Source organism: Stegastes partitus, unplaced genomic scaffold (genome assembly GCF_000690725.1).
Source record: "Stegastes partitus isolate 25-593 unplaced genomic scaffold, Stegastes_partitus-1.0.2 Scaffold1648, whole genome shotgun sequence".
In the NCBI taxonomy this organism is placed as follows: domain Eukaryota; kingdom Metazoa; phylum Chordata; class Actinopteri; family Pomacentridae; genus Stegastes; species Stegastes partitus.
In genome coordinates, this window is record NW_007579379.1 from 1 (window position 1) to 20,073 (window position 20,073).

The following is a 20,073-nucleotide window of genomic DNA, read 5'->3' on the forward strand; positions in this document are numbered from 1 at the left end:
TTGTCCGATGGCCGTTTCACCTACAGCTACAAGATTCGGTGGGCATGTGTAGCAGGTCAGGACGCACAAAAATGTCAACAACTCCAAGCCCTAACCCCAACAGGAAGTCCATTATTTTGAGAAAACACAGTGACAATTTTGCAGATTCTTACGAGACGTGCTGTGTCTGTGCTCCAATCGGCCTGAAATTTTACACGCGTGCTCCGAGTCTCAGCCAGAGCGCGTTTCCACCCCGGCCAACACGCACGCCGCCGCGGCTCGCCACTAAACAGGAAGTGGCTCGTAACTAGGCCACACTTGCTCCGATCTGCCCCAAACTCGACATGCCGGATCACAGTCCCGCCGTGCAAGAACGCCGACAAGCGTAGGTGCGAGGACCCGTCCATCGCCGCTTGCGGCTTTAATGTTTATACTGAAATCCCAGAATACAACTGCTAGCCTTTGAGTTGTTGACGCTGTAACCCTAAAGTACTGAACATATTCCATAGTTCTTATTTAATTTAAATGTATACAACTGCTCCTGTTAGATGTCCTGGAAGCTTCCAGTTGGCAGCACACAGTTTATAAAGCTCCATATTTAAGGCATTTTGTGTAAAACATTAGATGAATTGAAGTTGTCTTTGTAGCCTCCACATTTTGACTTCAAAAAAATTCCTTTACACTAAACAATGTCATCCGTCTTTCAACTTTCATCTGAACAAAGTGATCAACCAATTCGTTTTTTGTGAAACTTTGATGCTGTAACTACATTTTAAGTGCTTACAAGAGGATCTTAGGCACTCAGACTTAGTATTTCTCAGTTTTTAATTAGAAATCAATGCTGAAATCCTCATCGGTGCTCACTTGGAGGTTCTTTGCCAGGACTGTAAAAGTTGTTCTGACAGCGTACTTGCAGGAAATTGAAACAGCACAATGACAAAAATCATACAGTGCTATTGCACAATAATTCCTGCATACTGGGTCAGTTTATTTATTTGCAAACAAAAAATGTTTTTACAAAAAAATGCTTTTGGTCAGAAAACTTACCTATATTTCTGGGAATAAATCTGACTGTGTCACAGGTTTGATAGGTTTTAGCATGCTTCCCAAATACCTAATTGATTGTGTAGATGGTAAATAAGACATAAAATAAAAATGACATAAAATAACTAAATAATGCATCAGGATATATGGTTTGATCTGTGTATTTAATAGGAATTTATGTTTTCACAATTATAATGTACAAGCTATACAATATGTTCAGAAGTGTATCTTAAAGTGTGTGTTATTGTTTTTCTGTCCCTACATCTACCCAGTGCTGGACACAGCCGGTCAGGAGGAGTTCAGTGCAATGAGGGAGCAGTATATGAGGACGGGAGACGGCTTCCTCATTGTCTTCTCAGTGACAGACAAGGCCAGCTTTGAACACGTTGATCGATTCCATCAACTCATTCTACGGGTCAAAGACAGGTAGGATGCAACAGCTCAATGAAGCAATATACAGCAGGCATCAATAATAACCAAGAAAACAGGAACACAGCAAAAGAAAATGGAGTTCCGAGTATGATTCAGTCTTTTTGCAGTCTTTTTTTTGTAGGATATCCTGGAGTGTGTACAATACTGTAGCTGAATCACATACATCATTAGTCCCTCTGGGTAGTTGGGCTTCCATAGAGATGCTCTCCTAACTTATGGCACTTTTTACTATATATGTGTGATGTCATGCATGATTTGACCTCAGACAACAAGTGATTTCTGTGTGTGTGAGGAAATGTTCAGAAATCACTCACACCAGACTTAATTTGTTCTGGTAAAGAGCAATAGGAAAGTTGTTTTTGAACACCTAATGGATGAAATCCTTTTGTTCATTATTGCAGATGATAAATGCTGTATGTTATTTTATCTAAATAGATTCCACTTTCGGTTTAAGGAACATATGATTCCTTACTACACTTGCCTTACTTTTGTCCTTTTAGCTGTATTTGTTGAGTATGATTATCTGAAATACAGTGGAATGAAGTCAGTTTATTTTTATAGCACAGTTAAACAAAACAATATGTTGGCCAAAGTGCTGCACAACATCAGACAAGTAAAACCAATAAAACTAATTAAAAACAAATGAGTCGATAAAATCATAAAACAACCTATTAAACATTCAACAATTGTCATTGTAGGAGGAAATACAAGGGAAGTCAGTCATACTAGAGAGTGAGCCTCGGAAACCAAATTACCCACTCCTGACTCAGGGAGGCAGTGATAAAAAAATAAATATATAGGACTATACTTTTGATGTCCTGTAGTTGGAATGAGTACATCCATTATCTATATACCGTTTAATCCTCACTAGGGTTGCGGGGGGCTGGAGCCTATCCCAGTTGACTTATAGCAAAAGCAGGGGACACCCTGGACAGGTCGCAGTCTATCGCAGGGCTACACTTAGAGACAGACAACCAAGCACAGTCACATTCACACCTACGGACAATTTAGAATCACTAATTAACCTCAACATGTTTTTGGAGACATTGTGGGAGGAAGTCCGAGAACCCGGAGAGAACCCATGCTGCACGGGGAGAACATGCAAACTCCATGCAGAAAGATCCCAGTGCCCCCACTGGGATGCGAACCGGCGACCTTGCTGTGAGGCAACAGTGCTACCAACTGCGCCACCTTGCAGCCCTCTGAATGAGTACACTTTAATGATTAAAATAAAAAAAACATTTTAAACACCAGTTAAAAAAGTAAGCTCTTATAAATGAGTATGTGTTTATTTCATGGTTATTCCTATACTGAAAAGGTAAACAATATATGGATGCCTGCATAGGTGAAGTATGGCCGCTTGCACATGCCAGTGAGGAGACTAGTTGCAGCATTTTGAACCAGCCACAGCCACAATATTAGTGCATAGCCAATTCCACACTCACTGAATTGCAATTGTCCAGCCTCGACGCCATGAGGGCATTCTCAAGGTTTTTAAAGGAAAGGAAAAATTTGACTTTAGTTACAACTCTTAGTTGAGTGAAGCTGGCTTTGACAACTGATGTAATCTACAAGTTTAGTTTAAAAGAAGAATCAAAAATAACGCCAAGGTTCTGTGCAGGAGGTTTCCATTATACTTCCTTATAACGAAAGTATGATGCTGCTGGGTGACACAGTTTAGGACTAAAATTTCTGTTTCACTTTCATTGAGGTTGGGAAATTTTGAGAGAGTCACATTTAATCATCAGCTAAACTAGTGGTTAATGAATTAACAAAAGAGTCAGTGGGAATTTCAGCAGTAGGTATATCTGAGTATCATCCACATTGGCACTGCTATCCTTTATATACACACACATATGGACTCTACTTGGTGTATATGCATTGAAAACAATATAGGATCTAATATGAACCCTTGAGGTACACCACAAGTCAGGGGTGACGGAGAAGGGTAATTGCCATTGCTGATGGGAAAACGATCTATCAGTCAAATAAGACTTTAACCAATTTATAGCAGTGGCACAGATACTAATGCACTGCTCAGGAAGAAGATCAAAGGACAAGGACAGCAGAATTACCAGCATCTGCAATGAGTAAAAGATCATTAAAGCACTCTTAAAGGGGCAGAATCAATTTTTCCCTTCGTTTGGACATGTTGTATGAACAGTTTTATAGTCACACAGACCTGTTTGTCGCAGTGGTAGATTATTTGGAAGTTAAGACAAAGCGTCTAGTACAATCAGCCACTGCACTGACAATCTGTGTGCACAGCTACGGTAAATATAGCAAGTTAAGGTTACCAAAAGAGGAAGTAGCTCTGTCAGCTGCAGTAGACATTTACATAATGGTGAAAGTGCAGATTGGTCTATGGCTTGCTTGCGTGTTGAGATTATATTCTGTTAAATTTTCTGTATTAGTTCAGATTTGGGGAAAACTGTCAGCTGAGCAAAAGCATCTGTCCAGTCAGTGCTGCCTTGTCACCACAGAGCCCTCATCTCCATTTAAGACCAAACTTTGTCCTCCTCTGTTCCTCTTGCTGACTCGGCAGGCCTGGTTCAGTCAGCAGGAAGAGCTACCATTGGGATAAGAACTGTTAACGATCAGCTTCTCCTTCTTTCTTTTTCTCCTAAAGCTGCAGAAGGTTGACAGAACATCCAAAACTGAAATCTGTTGTGTTGTGAATGCAAGAGAAGAGAAGCATCTGTTCACTGACAGTGACTGACAACAAACAATAAGACTGAAAGTCTTAGATGAAGCAAAAAATAGAAACCAGAACTAAGCAACTTGCTGTCTGTCCATATTTGGTGGTGTTCAACTGTTGCCCATTTCCCCCCAAGATTTAAGTGTTGCAGAAATCTGACGGCTCACAAACAATTTCTGTTCAGGGTGCTCTTTCTAAATTAAACTTATCTAGTGTGTGTGAACAACTGAGGCACAACGCTCTGCTGTAATGTGTGTCTTTTTGCCATATATTGCCTGTTTTAAGATTATATCTTCACCTGACCCATACCTGTTAGACTTTTATAACAGCCAATAAACCTTATAAGACTATAAAACACTCTTTTAAACCAATGCAAGTGTTTTGGATATAGTCAAATATTTACTTATAAACAAATGCATTCATAATTGTGTCTATGTGTCCTTTCCCTCTCAGGGAAGCCTTCCCCATGGTGCTGGTTGCTAACAAAGTGGACTTAGTCCATCTGAGAAAGGTCACAACTGATCAGGGCCAGGAGATGGCTGCAAAACATAATGTAAGTTTTGAACCTTTCCTTAAGCACTTGTCCCTGGCTTATTGTCAACTGTGTGCAGCATCCTCATTTTAAAAAAAAAAAAAAATTGTGCATATGTTTAAACAAGTTTCTAAGAGTTTTTTTCATGTGCACTATAGACACTACACACACTGTAAATGCAGCAACATTAAAGACCATTCCACACAGAGTTGTGTCCTTGTATCTGAAGTAGTTCAATCCAAAGTCACAGTGAAGCTCAAACTGAGCTAAATGTTAGAAGTTTGGTTTCTGTGAGCACATCATCAAATAAAGCCTCAAAGCTGTGTTTATCCTGATCCACAAAACACATATCAGACTGGCGAAATAAGGGTTATGACATAATTTGTAACTGCAAATAACACTGTACTTTCTTCACTGTACACAGTCACAGTTTAGTGGATCTATTTACTTGATACAGTTAAATGCTTAGAAATCTTTGGTCCTCAGACTGAGTCCTCAACTCCTTCACAACTGTCAATTTACTGTAGTCTAGTCTAATCTACGGCTGCAAGGTCGCTCAGTGGTTAGCACTGTTGCCTCGCAGCAAGAAGGTCGCTGACTCGCGTCCTGGTGCATGGAGTTTGGATATTCTCCCCATGCAGCATGGGTTCTCTCAGAGTTCTCCAGCTTCCTTCCACATCGTCCAAAAACATGTTGAGGTTAATTAGTGATTCTAAATTCTCCGTAGTTGTGAATGTGAGTGTGCTTGGTTGTCTGTCTCTAAGTGTAGCCCTGTGATAGACTGGCAACCTGTCCAGTGTGTCCCCTGCCTTTACCCTGAGTCAGCTGGGATAGGCTGCAGCCCCCCTCGACCCTAGTGAGGATCAAGCGGTGTATAGAAGATGGATGGATGGATAGTCTAATCCAGCGGTCCTTTTGACATCTAAAATGAAGATAACACTGCATACATCATTTTTATGTTAATGCTATGTATAAAAAAAAACTGTAGTGTGTTGCATTTATAAAATTAATGAACTACTACAGAGAAAACAAAATTTTATTTCTGCATGCAACAAAAACATTTTGAACTCAGAAAAAAAAGACGCTGGGTTGAAGGTTACTTTCAAATAAAATGCTCACTATCTATTTGAGTTCTCCTTGTATTTATGAAATAGAAAGCCGAACTTAAATTATCCACCTGCAGCAAAGTAAAAACGCTGTCTGGTTGTCCTGCTGACTGCAGCTGGAACTCCTGACCAGACTCCTGACCGCCTGTGAGCGCTTTGGGACGGGAGGAGCTCACGGCAGCACCCGCTACTTGCTGATGATAGTAACTGCAGAATGATGTGTGTTTTCACATCAGAGTCTACAAAACACCAGAAAAATCTCCATTAACACCAGAAAGAGTCGCTAGATTTGTCGCTAGTCACTTTTGACCAAAAAAAAAAAATAGTCGCCAAGACGATTTGGAAAGTTGCCAGATTTAGCGAGAAAATCACCAAGATGGCAACACTGTGCATGCTGGCAGGTGTTGCACATCGGCGAGTGTGACATATTTTGAGCAACAACAAAAGTTAAACACATTATATTTTAATGTTACAAGATCACCATAATCTTCAAATTCGGAACTGCATTTAAAAAAAATTACAAACTAAAATAAATAAATAAAAATGAAATACTCATTTATTTTCCAAAGCCACAAGGAGCCGCAGCAGAGGTATGAAAGAACTGCATGCGGCTTCCGCGGGTTGTCGACCCCTGTTCTAATCTATTTTCCGATGTTGAAGTTACTTATTTATTTTGACCATACCATGATGTTTTTGTTACGGAGATGTTCTCGCTGCAGGATATTTGCAGTAGCAGAGTTTTTACTGTGATCGTTGAATGTATACATGTATGATGTGCTTTGTTGAAAGTGATAAAGAAATGTCACTAGGTCTGACCTAGTAAGATTACTGTGACCACTTTCACAAAAGAGCGCCAGGGTGCTCATTCAGACGTTAAGCCGACATGTTCAGATGCAGTCAGATTATTGGAAAGAAGCTTTAAACTTTTAAAATCACACAAATGTAGACTTCTCCAGTTTTTTGACAGACTAGACTACACATTTATTACCATGCTATGTTTTCTTCCATAAACGCATATTTAAATTGCATTTCATACAGTGTAATGTGACAGTCATGTAACCTTATCATTCAGGCAGAGAAGGCTCAGAGTCGCTGAGCTTGCTCTCTCCTTGGGGAGTTTGGTCCTGAGGGATTTGAGGAAAAGAACAGTTCACTCTGTTACGCACAGACACACATACAGTGTCCTCTGGCTCGAGGGATGTGACTTTATGGCACACATGGCTGTTAATTAATCACTTCTGAGTGTTCACATGCTGCCGAGTGAAAAAGTACAACACAATTACTAGCATCAGCCACTGTAATTGATCATTGACTGATCCTTCATTAGACTGAAACTTTATGACTCTTATTGTTGCTTAACTGTATGGCATCTGTGTTTTTTTTGTTTGTTTGTTTTTGGGTTAAATGCTCATTGTAATACATGTCTCTATTCCATCATTCTTCTTCAGATAACTTATATTGAAACCAGTGCCAAGGATCCCCCAATGAATGTGGACAAAGCCTTTCACGAGCTGGTGCGCGTTATAAGGTACCTAAGTTAACTTGTGTTTTTCACTCATTTTCATGCTTTAAGGACCTTTGGGTGAAAGATCTTTGAATGAGATATATTGTGAGACAAAATCAGTTTCTGTAATAGGTGTTAAACTGCTGTTTAAGATAATTGTTTGTAAACTAAAATACAGTTGTTGTGTCAAATAAAATTGTGTAAAGTCAAAGTTAAGTTCCCTTTCACATATGTTTTCAGAGTCACTTATTCAGAGGTTAGTGGCACTGACAGAGTGTAGTCCTGAAATGTTAGGGCAGTGAAAGTGCTTTCAGGAAGAGTGGAAAGGAAAGAAAAATCCCAGTGCTATTTCTTGTCTTGACACTTGTAATATCAGAAGAATTTGCTTTATGTACATGTTTTCTATGTGGTCATATCCTGTTTTGAAGTCTTGTTGCGGAGACCAATAGGATGTGTAGTACTTGTGCTTATATGGCCAAATACACAGCAGTCAAAGGCTGGTGTGTTCTTCTGTTAATGTGTGAAGAGAGGAGCAGAGTAGTGGAAAGCTCTCATTGTGCACACGCCAGGTCTGTAACTGACTCATGAGGAAACTCCTCTTTCATAATGTACCAGAACTGAGAAGAGCAGAGTGATAAATCAACATTGCCCTCTTGTGGTCAGACAGTAGAAATTCAGGAGTTAAAGGGGTGGAATAGAAAAATGATGATGATGCTTTTTCCTGACTGGCACATCAGCAGTTTTGACCGTCAGTCTGACTGTCTATCCTCTCTGTACTTCTAGAAGTTGCCTTTGGCTGCCCTGAGCACTTACCTATAAAATGTTAAATATAAAATCTGTAACAGTTCACTCATTGTATTGATTGCTTTGAAGCTTAGAAGAGAAACTTTTTTTTTTGGGTAGTCTCATTGAGATTTAGAGCTTTTCTTTTCGATAGAAATCCAAAAGCAGGGAAACATTGTTTGGCCCTTTCCACACATATAGAATAGAATAGAATAGAATAGAATAGAACTTTATTGATCCCTTTGGTGGAAACCTCAGGGAAATTGTTGTACCATGAACAACAACACAACACCAACACAATATTAGTAATAATAGTAGTAATTAAAATAATAATAATAGTAATAATAATAATTAAAGCTGCAAGCAGCGTTGATCGGGTCCTCGGTCTGCGTTGGACCCTCATGCCCGTCTGACCGTTCTTCAAGTGAAACCTGCTTTAAGGTGAAGGAGCCATTTTTCTCTCTCTGTTCAGCCTCAGACTGTCAGTGAGTCACATGACCAGCTGCACTGAGCTGCCAATCAGCATGAAAGCTGCACGTGATGATGTCATCGTTCTTCATTTGAGCGCTGAGAGTTTTACTCGCTTTCTCTCACTTTCTCTCTCCCATACAGCCACAATTTTCACCAAATGTGTGTAAAAACAACATATTTTTGTAGGAAATCTTGTTAGGAAGCCCTCAGTGTCATTTTTAAAGCTGTAGGACCTTTAGTTTTTTGTGTAGATGACCAACTGACACAGCATGTCTGTACATGCCTCCATAGACACCCATACAAAGTATGAGCCGAGGCTGCGGCAGGGCATCAACTTTAACGGCTCGCCATTCGAAAACCGGTTGAGAAACACCAAATCCCTTCAGAACTTTTGTACATCAAGGCCTTCTCTGTCTCCTGTGCGATTTTCAAGTTGGTGCGATTTACACTGTCAGACAAGATAATTTTTTCCCAAAAAAAGTTTTCGCTCATTTTTTTACTTTGAAAGGCAAATTGTGGACTTCCTGTTTGAGATTGGTCAGGGGTGTCAGCACGAGATTTGTGCGTCTCATTGAGACGAACATTTTGATGTTGGTTTGATCTCTGTACGACATTCCTACTGGGCGCTAGGGCCATTTTAGTGTGTTTTTCTGTAACTGGGTGGCGCTAGAGAGCATTTTCCTTCTTTTTTTTTTTCATTTTATCAAATTTTTCGCCGATTCGGATGTGCGTGCCAATTTTGGTGAGTTTTTGAGCGTGTTTAGGGGGTCAAATTAAGGGTTTCGCGTTGGTCAGGGAAATAATAATAAGATAATAAGAAGAAAGAAAGAAAGAAACGAAGCAGGAACAATAGGGTCCTTGCCCCCTGCTTGCTTTGCAAGTAGGGGTCCTCGGACCCTAATAATGGACACAGTAACAAAATTGCCAAAGTGCCTAAATATTCCACACAATCTGGTGATAGAGCATGGACTCTGTATGCGTCCCGTATATTAGCATACAGGAGGTCGATTGTCCGGTTTTTTCTGGTGGGGCAGTTCACAAACTGGTGGAAAGCAGGCAAGGCAGAGTTCAGTGTGACGTGATTAAAGTCCCCAGAGATGATGATGAGTGCCTCTGGATGTTGGGTCTGCAGCCTTGCTGTGACTGTGTGAATGTTCTCACAGGCAGCGGCTGCATCGGCACTCGGGGGATGTAAACGCACATCACGATCACGTGACTGATCTCTCGTGGCAAGTAATGTGGCCGCAGGCTAACGGCTAACAGTTCTAAATCCCGACAAGACCGAACCACCTTGACAGAAACGTGACTTGGGTTACACCAGCGGTTGTTAACGTACATGATGAGACCCCCACCTCTGCTTTTTCCGCATGCTTTCGTATCTCTGTCCACTCTCACTGTAGCGAAGCCCGGCAGGTCCACGTTGGCGTCCGGTGTTAGCTGGGTTAGCCACGATTCCGAGAGGATGAACAAGCTGCATTCCCGGTAGATACGCTGGTTGATCAGCACCGACAGCTCGTCCATCTTGTTCTGCAAGGCGTTTACGTTTCCCATAATTGCCGTCGGGATTGATGGTTTGAAACGCCTCCGGTCTGTTAGCCTAGCCTTCAGCCTAGCACCAGCCCTGCTGTCCCGGTAGCGCCTTCTCAGCTCAGCCGGGATGTCATGTCGTATTCCAGCCAGTCCCATCGGCTTAAGAGCCAGTAGTTCCTCTCGAGAAAAAGTGAGGATCCTGGCTCCTGCGGATGCTTTAAAGTTACAACTATCCATAGAATACATAAAGACAAAAAGAAAAGTAGAAAATATCTAAGAAAAAAGAAAAAAATAAATAAAAACAAGTAAAAAAAAACGCTTGGTGTTGCGGAACAACTGGTGAGGCAGCCGTCTCCTGCAGCACCCGTTAGAAAATGTAAAAATACATGGGTGCTTTTTGGTTTAGTCTTTTTTCCATGTACAAACACTGTTTTGGTTACTCAAAACAGACCTTTTTGGAAACCTCCTTCCTGAGTAAAGATATTTAGAAATTCTGTTGACACGAAAAGTGAAGTTTTGACTAATGAGTCAGAGTGTGTACTGTTATTTTCTTTGTTCACGTGAGGTGATTTTGCACAATCGTGAATAGGCCAAAATAGTGCTGCTGCTTACCTTCCTACCAGGACTCTTTACATGTTTACACATAAATGTAAAGTTACTCTTTACTATATTGTGGAACAGAGGCATCAGAATCAGTCTACGCGTATTATTCTCTCCTTTCTCAGTACAGCATTGTTAATGCCATTATGATGGCTTGTTCCAGGCTTCAGATTTACCTTAGGGTTATATTGCTGTGTTTTGACATTTTCATGTGGACTGTGAGGTTTTTTGACAGCAAAGCAGAAAGGAAAAACATAGTTCTAAAACATGACCCTGTAAATGTGGACAACATATAAAACCAGACAAAGACTCAACAGCATAGCACAACCAGGAAAATAGCAATTAAAAACAAGTGGGGGAAACTAAAAACAAAAAAACAAAAACTGATGTTCACAATGAAAGGAAAAATGCATGGGACCTGAAAAACATGGCAGAACGAGAGACACAAAGAAACAATTCATTTCCTTGCTTGTTTGATGGATTTTCTTACAGATTCAGGCAAATTGTTTCCTTATGTTTCCAGTCTCTGTGCTGGTTGTAACTTCCCGTTTACTAGACAGACATGAGAGAGGCGTCTTGGTCAAAAAACTGTGTAAACTTTCTGTTATTCTTGACTTCAAAAATGGCAGCTGTGTTATTCTGTTAGATAATTATGTAAAGACTTGTTAAGTAGGTCTCGAGTTAAGATTATTTCCTGAGACTCTTTCTGCTTTTTTTTTTTTCTTTTCCTCCACTCACAGACAACAGGTCCCAGAGCGAAACCAGAAGAAGAAAAAGAAGATGAAATGGAGAGCAGAGCGTTCCCCGGCCTCCCACAGGTTCCACTGCGCCATATTGTGACCTCTCTTGTCCTGTTTATCATTCACAACATACTCACACCCACACGCACATCAGTATACCTTTGGATGTCAGGGAACTCCCCAGCAGTGGTTAACTACTGGAGCACAGAAAGGACAGGGAGGGGGATGGGAGGGTGGTCAATGAGTGAAACTCAGAGGGACGAAGGGTGGAACGAATCTGAAAAGTTGGACTGATGACCCGTCAGCCATTCACAAAGCCTTGGAATGAGCGCAGTGCCGTCTCTCCTCACTTTATGGCCCCTTTCTGATGTTTTCTGACCCCCTCGTCTCGTCTGTATTCAACCCCGAGCTACGTAGTCACCTAACTGTTTCTCAATCAAGTATAATTTTTGAATTTCATCTCAAACGTGGCACAAGACGACAAACTCGGTGGTGGAAAAAAGACAGAGACCTTGATGATGGAGCTTGTCTTCTTGAGGAAAAAGAACGGCAAGGGAGTAACTGGCTTACAATGGCGATTCATGTTTTATGGACTCCACCAACCTGTAATTCATCGCCTTTCTATCCTTACACTCCCTACAATTTGTGGAAGAAAAGCACCTGTGCGAACCCTAGATAGGCTTCTTTCTCTCCGTAGAGAGGACGTGGTGAGAGTGCAGTGGTTGAATGTGAGAGTGGTGACAGTAGACGTCGTGTGATGGACCGCGAGTTCTGTGACTGTAGCTCGTGGTCGCATGATGCTCTGGTTTTGAAGTGTCGGTTGAGGAAGGCAGCGTGAAAGAAATGATACGTGGTGAGAAAATGTGTCCTATCAGTTGACAGGTGAACCTTAAGGCCATTAGAGCTTGTTGAAAAAGTGTTTCGATATTGTGACTGTAAAGCAGAATAAGATTAGTCCGTTTGTGTGATTCCATTGTGATGTAAATGTGAGAGGGTTTATCCTACCGCTGATCTGTTAAGGGCCATGTTTACAGACACTCTTACAAAGGATTATTTTCACATACGCAGACAGTACACAGGAGCCACTTTTTGTCTTTTTAAGTGTTGAAATTTGTTGGTTCGGTTGCCTCTTCAGTCATTGTAAGTGGTGTAACGAGTGCAATCCTTTGTCAGTACTGTATGAACAATAGTTCCCTTCTTAACAAAATAACAAACTTCTTAAGAAAGTTACTTTCTTTTTTTTTGTATCTACAAGTATGGAAAAATATAAATATATTTGTGATATTAAAAAAATCTAAATATTGGTGGCAATGTAGACAAATTCAATGCTGTTTTACAAAGGAGGGTAGATAAGGGATTAAGGGAGGAGGGGGGACACGCTGGAGAAGCTGATTTGCACTGGTCACTAACCAAAATAATGTGATGTCACTTTATTTCAGTCTAGGGACTTTTCAGACTGCACCACTGAGTTCAGGACTACGTTATAGGATGAGTCACGCTCACTGAAGGATAGACAGTAAATACTGTAGCCCTGACAATACGTCGGCCTGTCTGGGCTGGACAGTGTGATGCTCCTTGGGCTTAAAGCCATGTTGACCACGTTGTAGTTGTAGGAAAACCACACACTCGAAGCAACAACACTTTCAGTGAATCCATATTTATAGTCGTGAAGTGGATGGGAGTATACAATTTAATAACCTACGAAATGGCTTGTACTGTTAACGCACTAAAAGTTTCGGCGGACAACTTTCTTGTCTGGGTGAATACCGACTCTTGAAGGAATACATTTTTGCACTTTTAATACAATTTCAGACTTTCCTATTGGCATGTTGTTTTTTTAAAATCTGTAAGTGAAATGAAAGGCATGGTAAAAACGATCTGAATGTAAAAAATTGAACATCGTGAGCAAATGGCTGATTAATGTTGCAACCCCGTGTGCCTGTGTATGCCTGTTGCCTTGGCGATGATTGTAACAGATTTAATCATTCAAAAGGTATTGAAATTACTCAGTTTTGAATTAAAAAGGTTGCATATAAAAAAATAATTTATTGAATCGCATACAAATTCACCTCAGCATGGAAGAGGAAAATCAACCTTGGCAATAGAAGGACTACAGTGTTAATCTACGTCTACTGTTGAAGGGACTTCACAAGGAGTTTTCGGTGGAAGGACTCAAAACTTTAAAGAACCAATGGAGTGGTGAGACGTCAGACTCTGGATTGTGGGAGTTCAAAAGAAGGAAAAAAAAATTGAATGTGTTTGATGAAAACGTTGCATCATGTATGTTTGATACCATTTTGTATTATTGATATGACTCTTGAAAAGTTTTTTTTAAACAACTGAATAATTTATTACTGTCTATGTTACCTCAGTGTGTCCCAGGCCTGGACAAAAAAACAAAACCTAAATTCCCCATTTTTAAATTTTATTTTTTATTTTCTCTTTTATTTTGGGGGCTCTCAATGGGTCAATGGCCTTTCGCCTTGTAGTCCCAATTTGTTGTGGACCAAGATGAAGAAACAGAGCTATAAAAGGACCTCTGCTTTACTGGGGCTTGTGTGGATGGCTTCACATGTGAGAACACAATCACACAAAGGTCAAAACAAGAAGAAATGGTCGGAGCCAGCCGGCCCATTTTCCCCCATAACTGGGTGCTGGTTTTGGCTTCATATTTACTATACAGATGGGAGAGTGGTATCAGTTTTCTGTTGTAACTTGAAAGCACGAACAAGATGTGTCTCCTTTCTGACTTTGGTTTAAGGTCCAAAATACAATTTCAAGACAGATCGCTAACCTCCTTGGTTTAATCATCACAGCTGATACAAATACACCTCTGGCAGAGCGAATACAAATGCTGAAAGTGAATGTATGTATTTTTGACCCTGGATCATATGTGAGCCAAATTGAGCACTTTTATTTGGAGAGGTAGCTTTTTTTTTTTTTTTTCCTTTTTTTTAAATTGCACTTAGATAATTAATTTGAAACTTTGTCAATATGTGACGGGCCATTTAATTTTGGATTACAAAAGAAAGAAAGAAAGAAAAAAAGGTATTTGGAATTTTCACACCAGTTGTGTAATGTGTGTTTTTTGGCAGGTCTGTTGTGTTCTAACTGGCTGTGTCAGACTGAAGAGCTAGACAAGGCACAAAGAAACTGTGGCCTTTTTATCTAGCCTCAGGGGTCAATTATATTTCAATAAAAAAAAAAGAAGAAAAAAAAAACGTATTGTAACTTTACATGTTTGAATGCTTTATCTTTTGTTGGATGGTAGGTACACCAATCAGCCACAGCATTCAGAACACCGGTCTAATGTTGTGTAGATCCACGTCGTGCTGCCAAAACACCTCTGACCCATCGGGACATGGATGTAGGACCTGTTAGGGAGTCCTGTGGGGATGTTGGTGCAGGATCCTGTGGTCTCTGTGGATTGGTCATCCTGGAGATGCTCGACTAGATTGTGTTGTGTTTTGGTGGATGATTCAGAAGTTCTATGTGTTCCATGATCTGGTTTTGCAGTGTGGAGGGAGACATTCAACTGGAGAGGAAGTGTCATTGCCACTGAAGGGTGTGCTTGGTCTGCAACATTGCTAAGGTGGGTAGTATGTGTCAACATCCACTCAAAATCCAAGACCTAAGGTATCACAGCAGAAGACAGTATTGTAACGAGACTATCAGTGTTTTCACTCCACCTGTCAGCAGTTCTAATGCTGTGGCTGCTCGACGGAATTCAAGCTACACACCAACTCTGCATAACAGGCTGTGATCACAGCCGTGTTGAGCAGCCACGGTGTACACGGCCACATGCGTTTCCATACTCAACTGGCTTGTTCAGCAGAAGTTTTCATTAATCTTAAGAGCTGTCGAGGCCCATTGAGTTCCACACTGTAAGAATGCTGAAAGCTCCATTTTGCCTCATTGATTTAATCCCCTGGGGAACGTGTTGCAGGCCGGCACACAGAACAGATACTGCATCATTGTAATTGATTTGCATTCATGTTACTTGCAGAGGGAAGTCGGTAAGGAGAGATGCTGGATGTGTGAGGCAAGAGGCCACACAGCTACAAGAAGGCCATCCACCCTCCAGTGCTGAACCAAGCAGACTACCTTCTACATTAGCATTTTGAACATAAATATTTCCTTTACACAATCATCAATGAAGCAGGTGAATGCTGACAGAGAAAAAACATTTCTTCAGAAAATGTACCAGACTGTGGACAAACATCTCAAAATCTCTTTGTGCTGTTTGCGAGTCATACCACAAGGGGTCAGCACTTCACCGCACTTATACTCTCTCTCCTTACTCAGCGACGTCAAGCACAAGCACATGCCAAAGATTTTTTTCAAAGGATCAGAAACCAGTTTTCAGAACCACAATTTGAATGTGTGTACAAACAACTGTCATGGTAAATGAAAAATGAAATGGCAAAGCATTTGGGGAAAAGTTCATTCAAAAATGCACACAGCTCATTTAAATGGAAATAGGCAGTCTTGGAAAAGTCAATTTAGAAATAAGGTGTGATGCATACTGAATACATGTTGACGAGACAGACAGCTGTTGTTGAGGGACAGGAAACCCAGCAGATTGATATTCTGTAACATCCACTAACTAAACTACCAACTGTTTTTGCAAGAATGAATTACTCACCTGTCACTAATCATGCATCCCCTCGTGTGGAATCAGTGGACCTTGCCTGGAAGTGCTCTTACAATCGCTGAGGACATTTTACCTTTTATTACAAGGCTCTCAGAGTACATTATATGTTTCATTCATCAAATGTTCTATTCAATATGTCTCTCCACTATCTTGGCAACCCTCTGTTCTTAGTTCTAATAAAACATACATGCCTTGTAGTACATGCACCACTGACACCTTTGTGATAGTGTACCTGCCAGGTGCTGGACTATACCTCTTAGCTGGCTTCACTGTACTCCTGCACACTCTATTCAGCTGCCAGGATTCATTTAGGCAGCGTTTCCAAGAACCAAATCCCATCTCTAAATACAACTGCATGCTCATTTATTGCTACAATGAGTGTGGCCTTCCTTTGAGTAGCAATTCAGAATTTTATAGTCAAACAGTGCAAAGGTCTTGCAAATCAACATTGAATTTGTCAGCCTGTATTTCAAAATACATGTTAATTTTATGATGATTAGGACGTATATTGCTGTTAAAATGTACTGAAAGATTTAATATGCAGTGTGATGGCAGACTAAAACTGCAGCAGATTCATTCAAACATCATTATTCAGTATTTACATCTAGTGTGTGTCTGCTAAAGTTCTGATGTGTCAAAAATGAAAAAAAAAAAAAAAGTGAAAATTTTGCCGTTTTTCATAACCAGCAGTTCAAGTCAAGTTCAATTCAATGTATGTGAGCAGAAATTTTAGTTCAGTTAAATTTAATTAAAGTCAGTTAATGCCTATTAAATTTATAGGGGCTGAAAGTTAGTTCAATTAGTTCAAATTTATTTAAATCAATTAACATCAAATTATCTCAATGCAAAAAAGTAGTACTGGCATGAATTTTTGAAAGTTATTTTTAGCTCCCAAAGCATCACTAGATATTTGGAAAGTACACAATGGTATAATAGACTGATTTTTTTTTTTTTTTTAAAACAATATGTGAAAGTCTATCTTTTTACCATGGCTTGCATGGAATGTCTTGTAATTTTATAGTTTTAGTATCAGTATTTATTTTATGTTTTAACTCCATTTTATTAACATTTTACTGTTTCACTAAAATCAGTTTGTTTTGTGTAATATTTAAAATCTTTATTCCATTTTTGGTGTTAGAATTAATTTTAACTACCCATCTAATGTTTTGGTCATTTGATTGTGCTACTTGTGATGTGCTTTAGTCTCTAAATCTATTTTTAATGTCATGGGCGGGATTTTTTCAGTTGCTTGTAAAGTGCTTGAAACTGTGTTCCATTTTCTGTTACCAATGTGTGGTCACTGAGTGTGACCTTGGTTGGGATCTAGAGAGATGTTCCGCCAATTCATAATTTCTTTTTAAGGCCAGATAACATCCTAATCTAGTTTGGCTTTTTGCTTCTTCTTTCCAATGTTCCAAATAGGTTTAATTACTTTGTCTTCTTAAGTAGTTTACTCTAATTGGAGTTTGGAAAGCAGTGCTGTGAGATCTGCCAGAGTGTGTTTGAGTGGGGGTTGTTGCAGCAATAACTGACTCTTTTCCGGAGTCAGCTCTTAGATTTGGAGGTTTTTGGAAATGAAGGTGTTTAGAGGGTTGGATTTAAGGTGATTAAAACTCTGAGTACTCTGTTTTCAATGTTAATTGTCAGTGCTTATCTGCCTACTTCTGCTATGCTTGCATTCGTTGGTGTTTTTCTTTGTAGATATAAAATGTGTCAGCAGAATTGTGCATGTAAAGATTCTGTTCAGTGTTTTTTTCTAACAGGTAAGCTCATTTTAGTATGTTCATTGCCAAGCAGAAACTCCTCGATGCCGTTTAGTTAAACCTAGGTAGGTATACTTTTATTTGTACCCTCTTGTGTGTTCTACTATGGGAGTAAGGGGTACCAGGCCATTGTTTAGGGCCAACTGGTCTGTGAATAACCTAAATGAAAGCTGTGTTTACATTCTAGGCACCAACTTAAATGTGTTTCCAGTGGGTTTTGGACTCTGCAATAGTTGCCCCTTGTCTGCTGTTTGTTGCATTCATGGATAGGGTTAAGGACAGCGTCCTGTTCAGAGTTGTACCTGTGCTTTTTGTAGATGATGTTGTTGTGTTGGCCTACTCTGAGACCTTCAGCACACACTGGGGTGGTTTGCAGCTCAGTGTGAAGTGGCTGGGACGAAAGTAGGCACCTCCCATTCTAACGGCACAGTTCCTTGCCGGAAAGCAATCGATTCCCCCCTCCAGGTTGTAGAGGAGTTTGCTGCCCGAGGTGAGTTTAAGAAGCCTAGGTATCTTGGGATCTTGTTTGTGAGTGACAGAAAAATAGAGCGTGAGATGGACAGATGAATAGGTGCTTCATCAGCACTAATGTGGGTGTTGTAGAGGAAGCTGAGCCGAAGGGTAAATCACTCAATTTACCAGTTAATTTATGTTCCAACCATCATGTATGGTCGTGAGCTCTGGTGACTGAGCTCGGCTTTAGAGAAGGTGAGGAGCTGAGACATCTGGAGGAAGCTGAGAGAAGAGTCAATGCTACTTTGTGTAAAAGGAGCATGCTGCCAACTTTGGAGATTTTCTAGGAAGAGACCTGGGGTAAACCCAGAACTCACCGGAGAGGTTATAGAGCACATCTGACGAGGGAATACTGTGTGGACATAAACATCTGGAGTGCCCTGCTTAGCCTTCTGCCACCGAGACCTAACCCAGTTAAGCAGAAGGGAATGGATAAATGGTATTTTTTGTCCTGACACCCTGTTTATTGCCAGAGCCCAGTTCTTGTATTTCTCCACTGTGTCCAGTAGTTGCTGTACTTCATGCTTAGCAGGAGACAGTGGAACAAAGTTATGAAGCAGGCGCCTCACCTCTAGGAGGAAAAAGCCAGAAACAACACATTGGTCCAACTGAACAGGAAATTCAGTTATATACATATTAAAATTGGGTCTAAATTGAAACCCTAATGAACACATCTTCTCTGTGTGAAGAATTCAGTTCATTCATCTCCAATTTTAACAGTATCCCTACTTTCCATATACACTGATTTATTTAGATAATATATTTTGCCATCTCTATTACAATGCAGAGTCTTTCATGCTAAATAGAGATGAAAGCTTTATTGAAATCAGTCAGTTCTGATAATATATTAACATTTGTTTTGGCTATAAATGTTAGTTAAAGTGTAAAGGGTATATACATGGAGAGCAGTGCCGTAGTTTGGCGGAAGGTAATTTGATTTTCACCCAAAGCATTGCAATTTCAGATTGCATCATGTAACTTAATGCGATGGTCAGACTGTAGTGATTTCATGGTGAGGCAGAGTTATAGAGGTGAGAAAATCACAGTGAATGATAGAAAGACGGACGATGGAATGAAATCAAATGGTGGAACCACAAGAAAGGTAGGATGAAGTGAGATGAAGACACTAGTCAATGGTACAGACAGATGGACAAAAGAAGAGAAGTAGATAAGTAGAAGGTCAGAATAAGAAAAAGACCACTGATCATAGAAATCAGGACTGAGAAAACAAGGCAACCAGGCAAGATGGCAAAGCAAAGGTATGACTCTTTGAAAATCCCTGTGAGACACTGGGTTTCATCTCATTTTTTCCTCAAGATTAAAGGGCAGCAGTGATGACAAGAAGCGAGGAGAGAAAAAGCAGCAACAAAAGAGAGAAAGCAGAGTTGGGTTAAAACTCTTAATACACACACTCACTGATTACATACATGGCCCTGACCTCCATCGTACGCAGCAACAGAAACTGAGAACAACAAAGTTTGACTAAGGCAGATTGAAAGAGATTTAACTCTCAGAACCTTTCAGTTCAGCTTGGATATGAAGAAGTCCCATGAAGAAAGGAAGAGTGAGAGTGTGTCTGTTCAGCACACTGAGATCCGTTCTCTTAGGCTCTCAGGGATCACCCAAACAAACTGTCCATTACCTTGTGCAAACTTTAGCATCCTCAGGATTCATAGAGGAAATGGTCCTTGTCTGTATGCCAGATCAATCCCTCCTACTTAAGT

At 40.3% G+C, this 20,073-nt stretch overlaps 1 protein-coding gene across 1 annotated transcript; it reads left to right on the plus strand.

Annotated features, from left to right (window-relative positions):
- The first annotated feature begins 1,269 nt into the window (after positions 1–1,269).
- On the plus strand, positions 1,270–14,640 carry LOC103371795 (ras-related protein M-Ras). The gene is made up of 4 exons (XM_008301247.1): positions 1,270–1,449; positions 4,607–4,706; positions 7,240–7,319; positions 11,420–14,640. The coding sequence occupies exons 1-4, from the start codon at positions 1,331–1,333 to the stop codon at positions 11,517–11,519; spliced, it is 399 nt and encodes a 132-aa protein (XP_008299469.1). The 5' UTR covers positions 1,270–1,330; the 3' UTR covers positions 11,520–14,640.
- The last annotated feature ends 5,433 nt before the right edge of the window (positions 14,641–20,073 follow it).

What these genes read in the sequence shown, in the direction of transcription:
- LOC103371795 (XM_008301247.1), top strand. Translation starts at nt 1,331, where the DNA reads ATGAGGGAGCAGTATATGAGGACGGGAGACGGCTTCCTCATTGTCTTC. An exon ending in ATTCTACGGGTCAAAGACAG is followed by an intron (nt 1,450 to 4,606) that starts GTAGGATGCAAC and finishes TTTCCCTCTCAG; the next exon opens with GGAAGCCTTCCCCATGGTGC. An exon ending in AGATGGCTGCAAAACATAAT is followed by an intron (nt 4,707 to 7,239) that starts GTAAGTTTTGAA and finishes ATTCTTCTTCAG; the next exon opens with ATAACTTATATTGAAACCAG.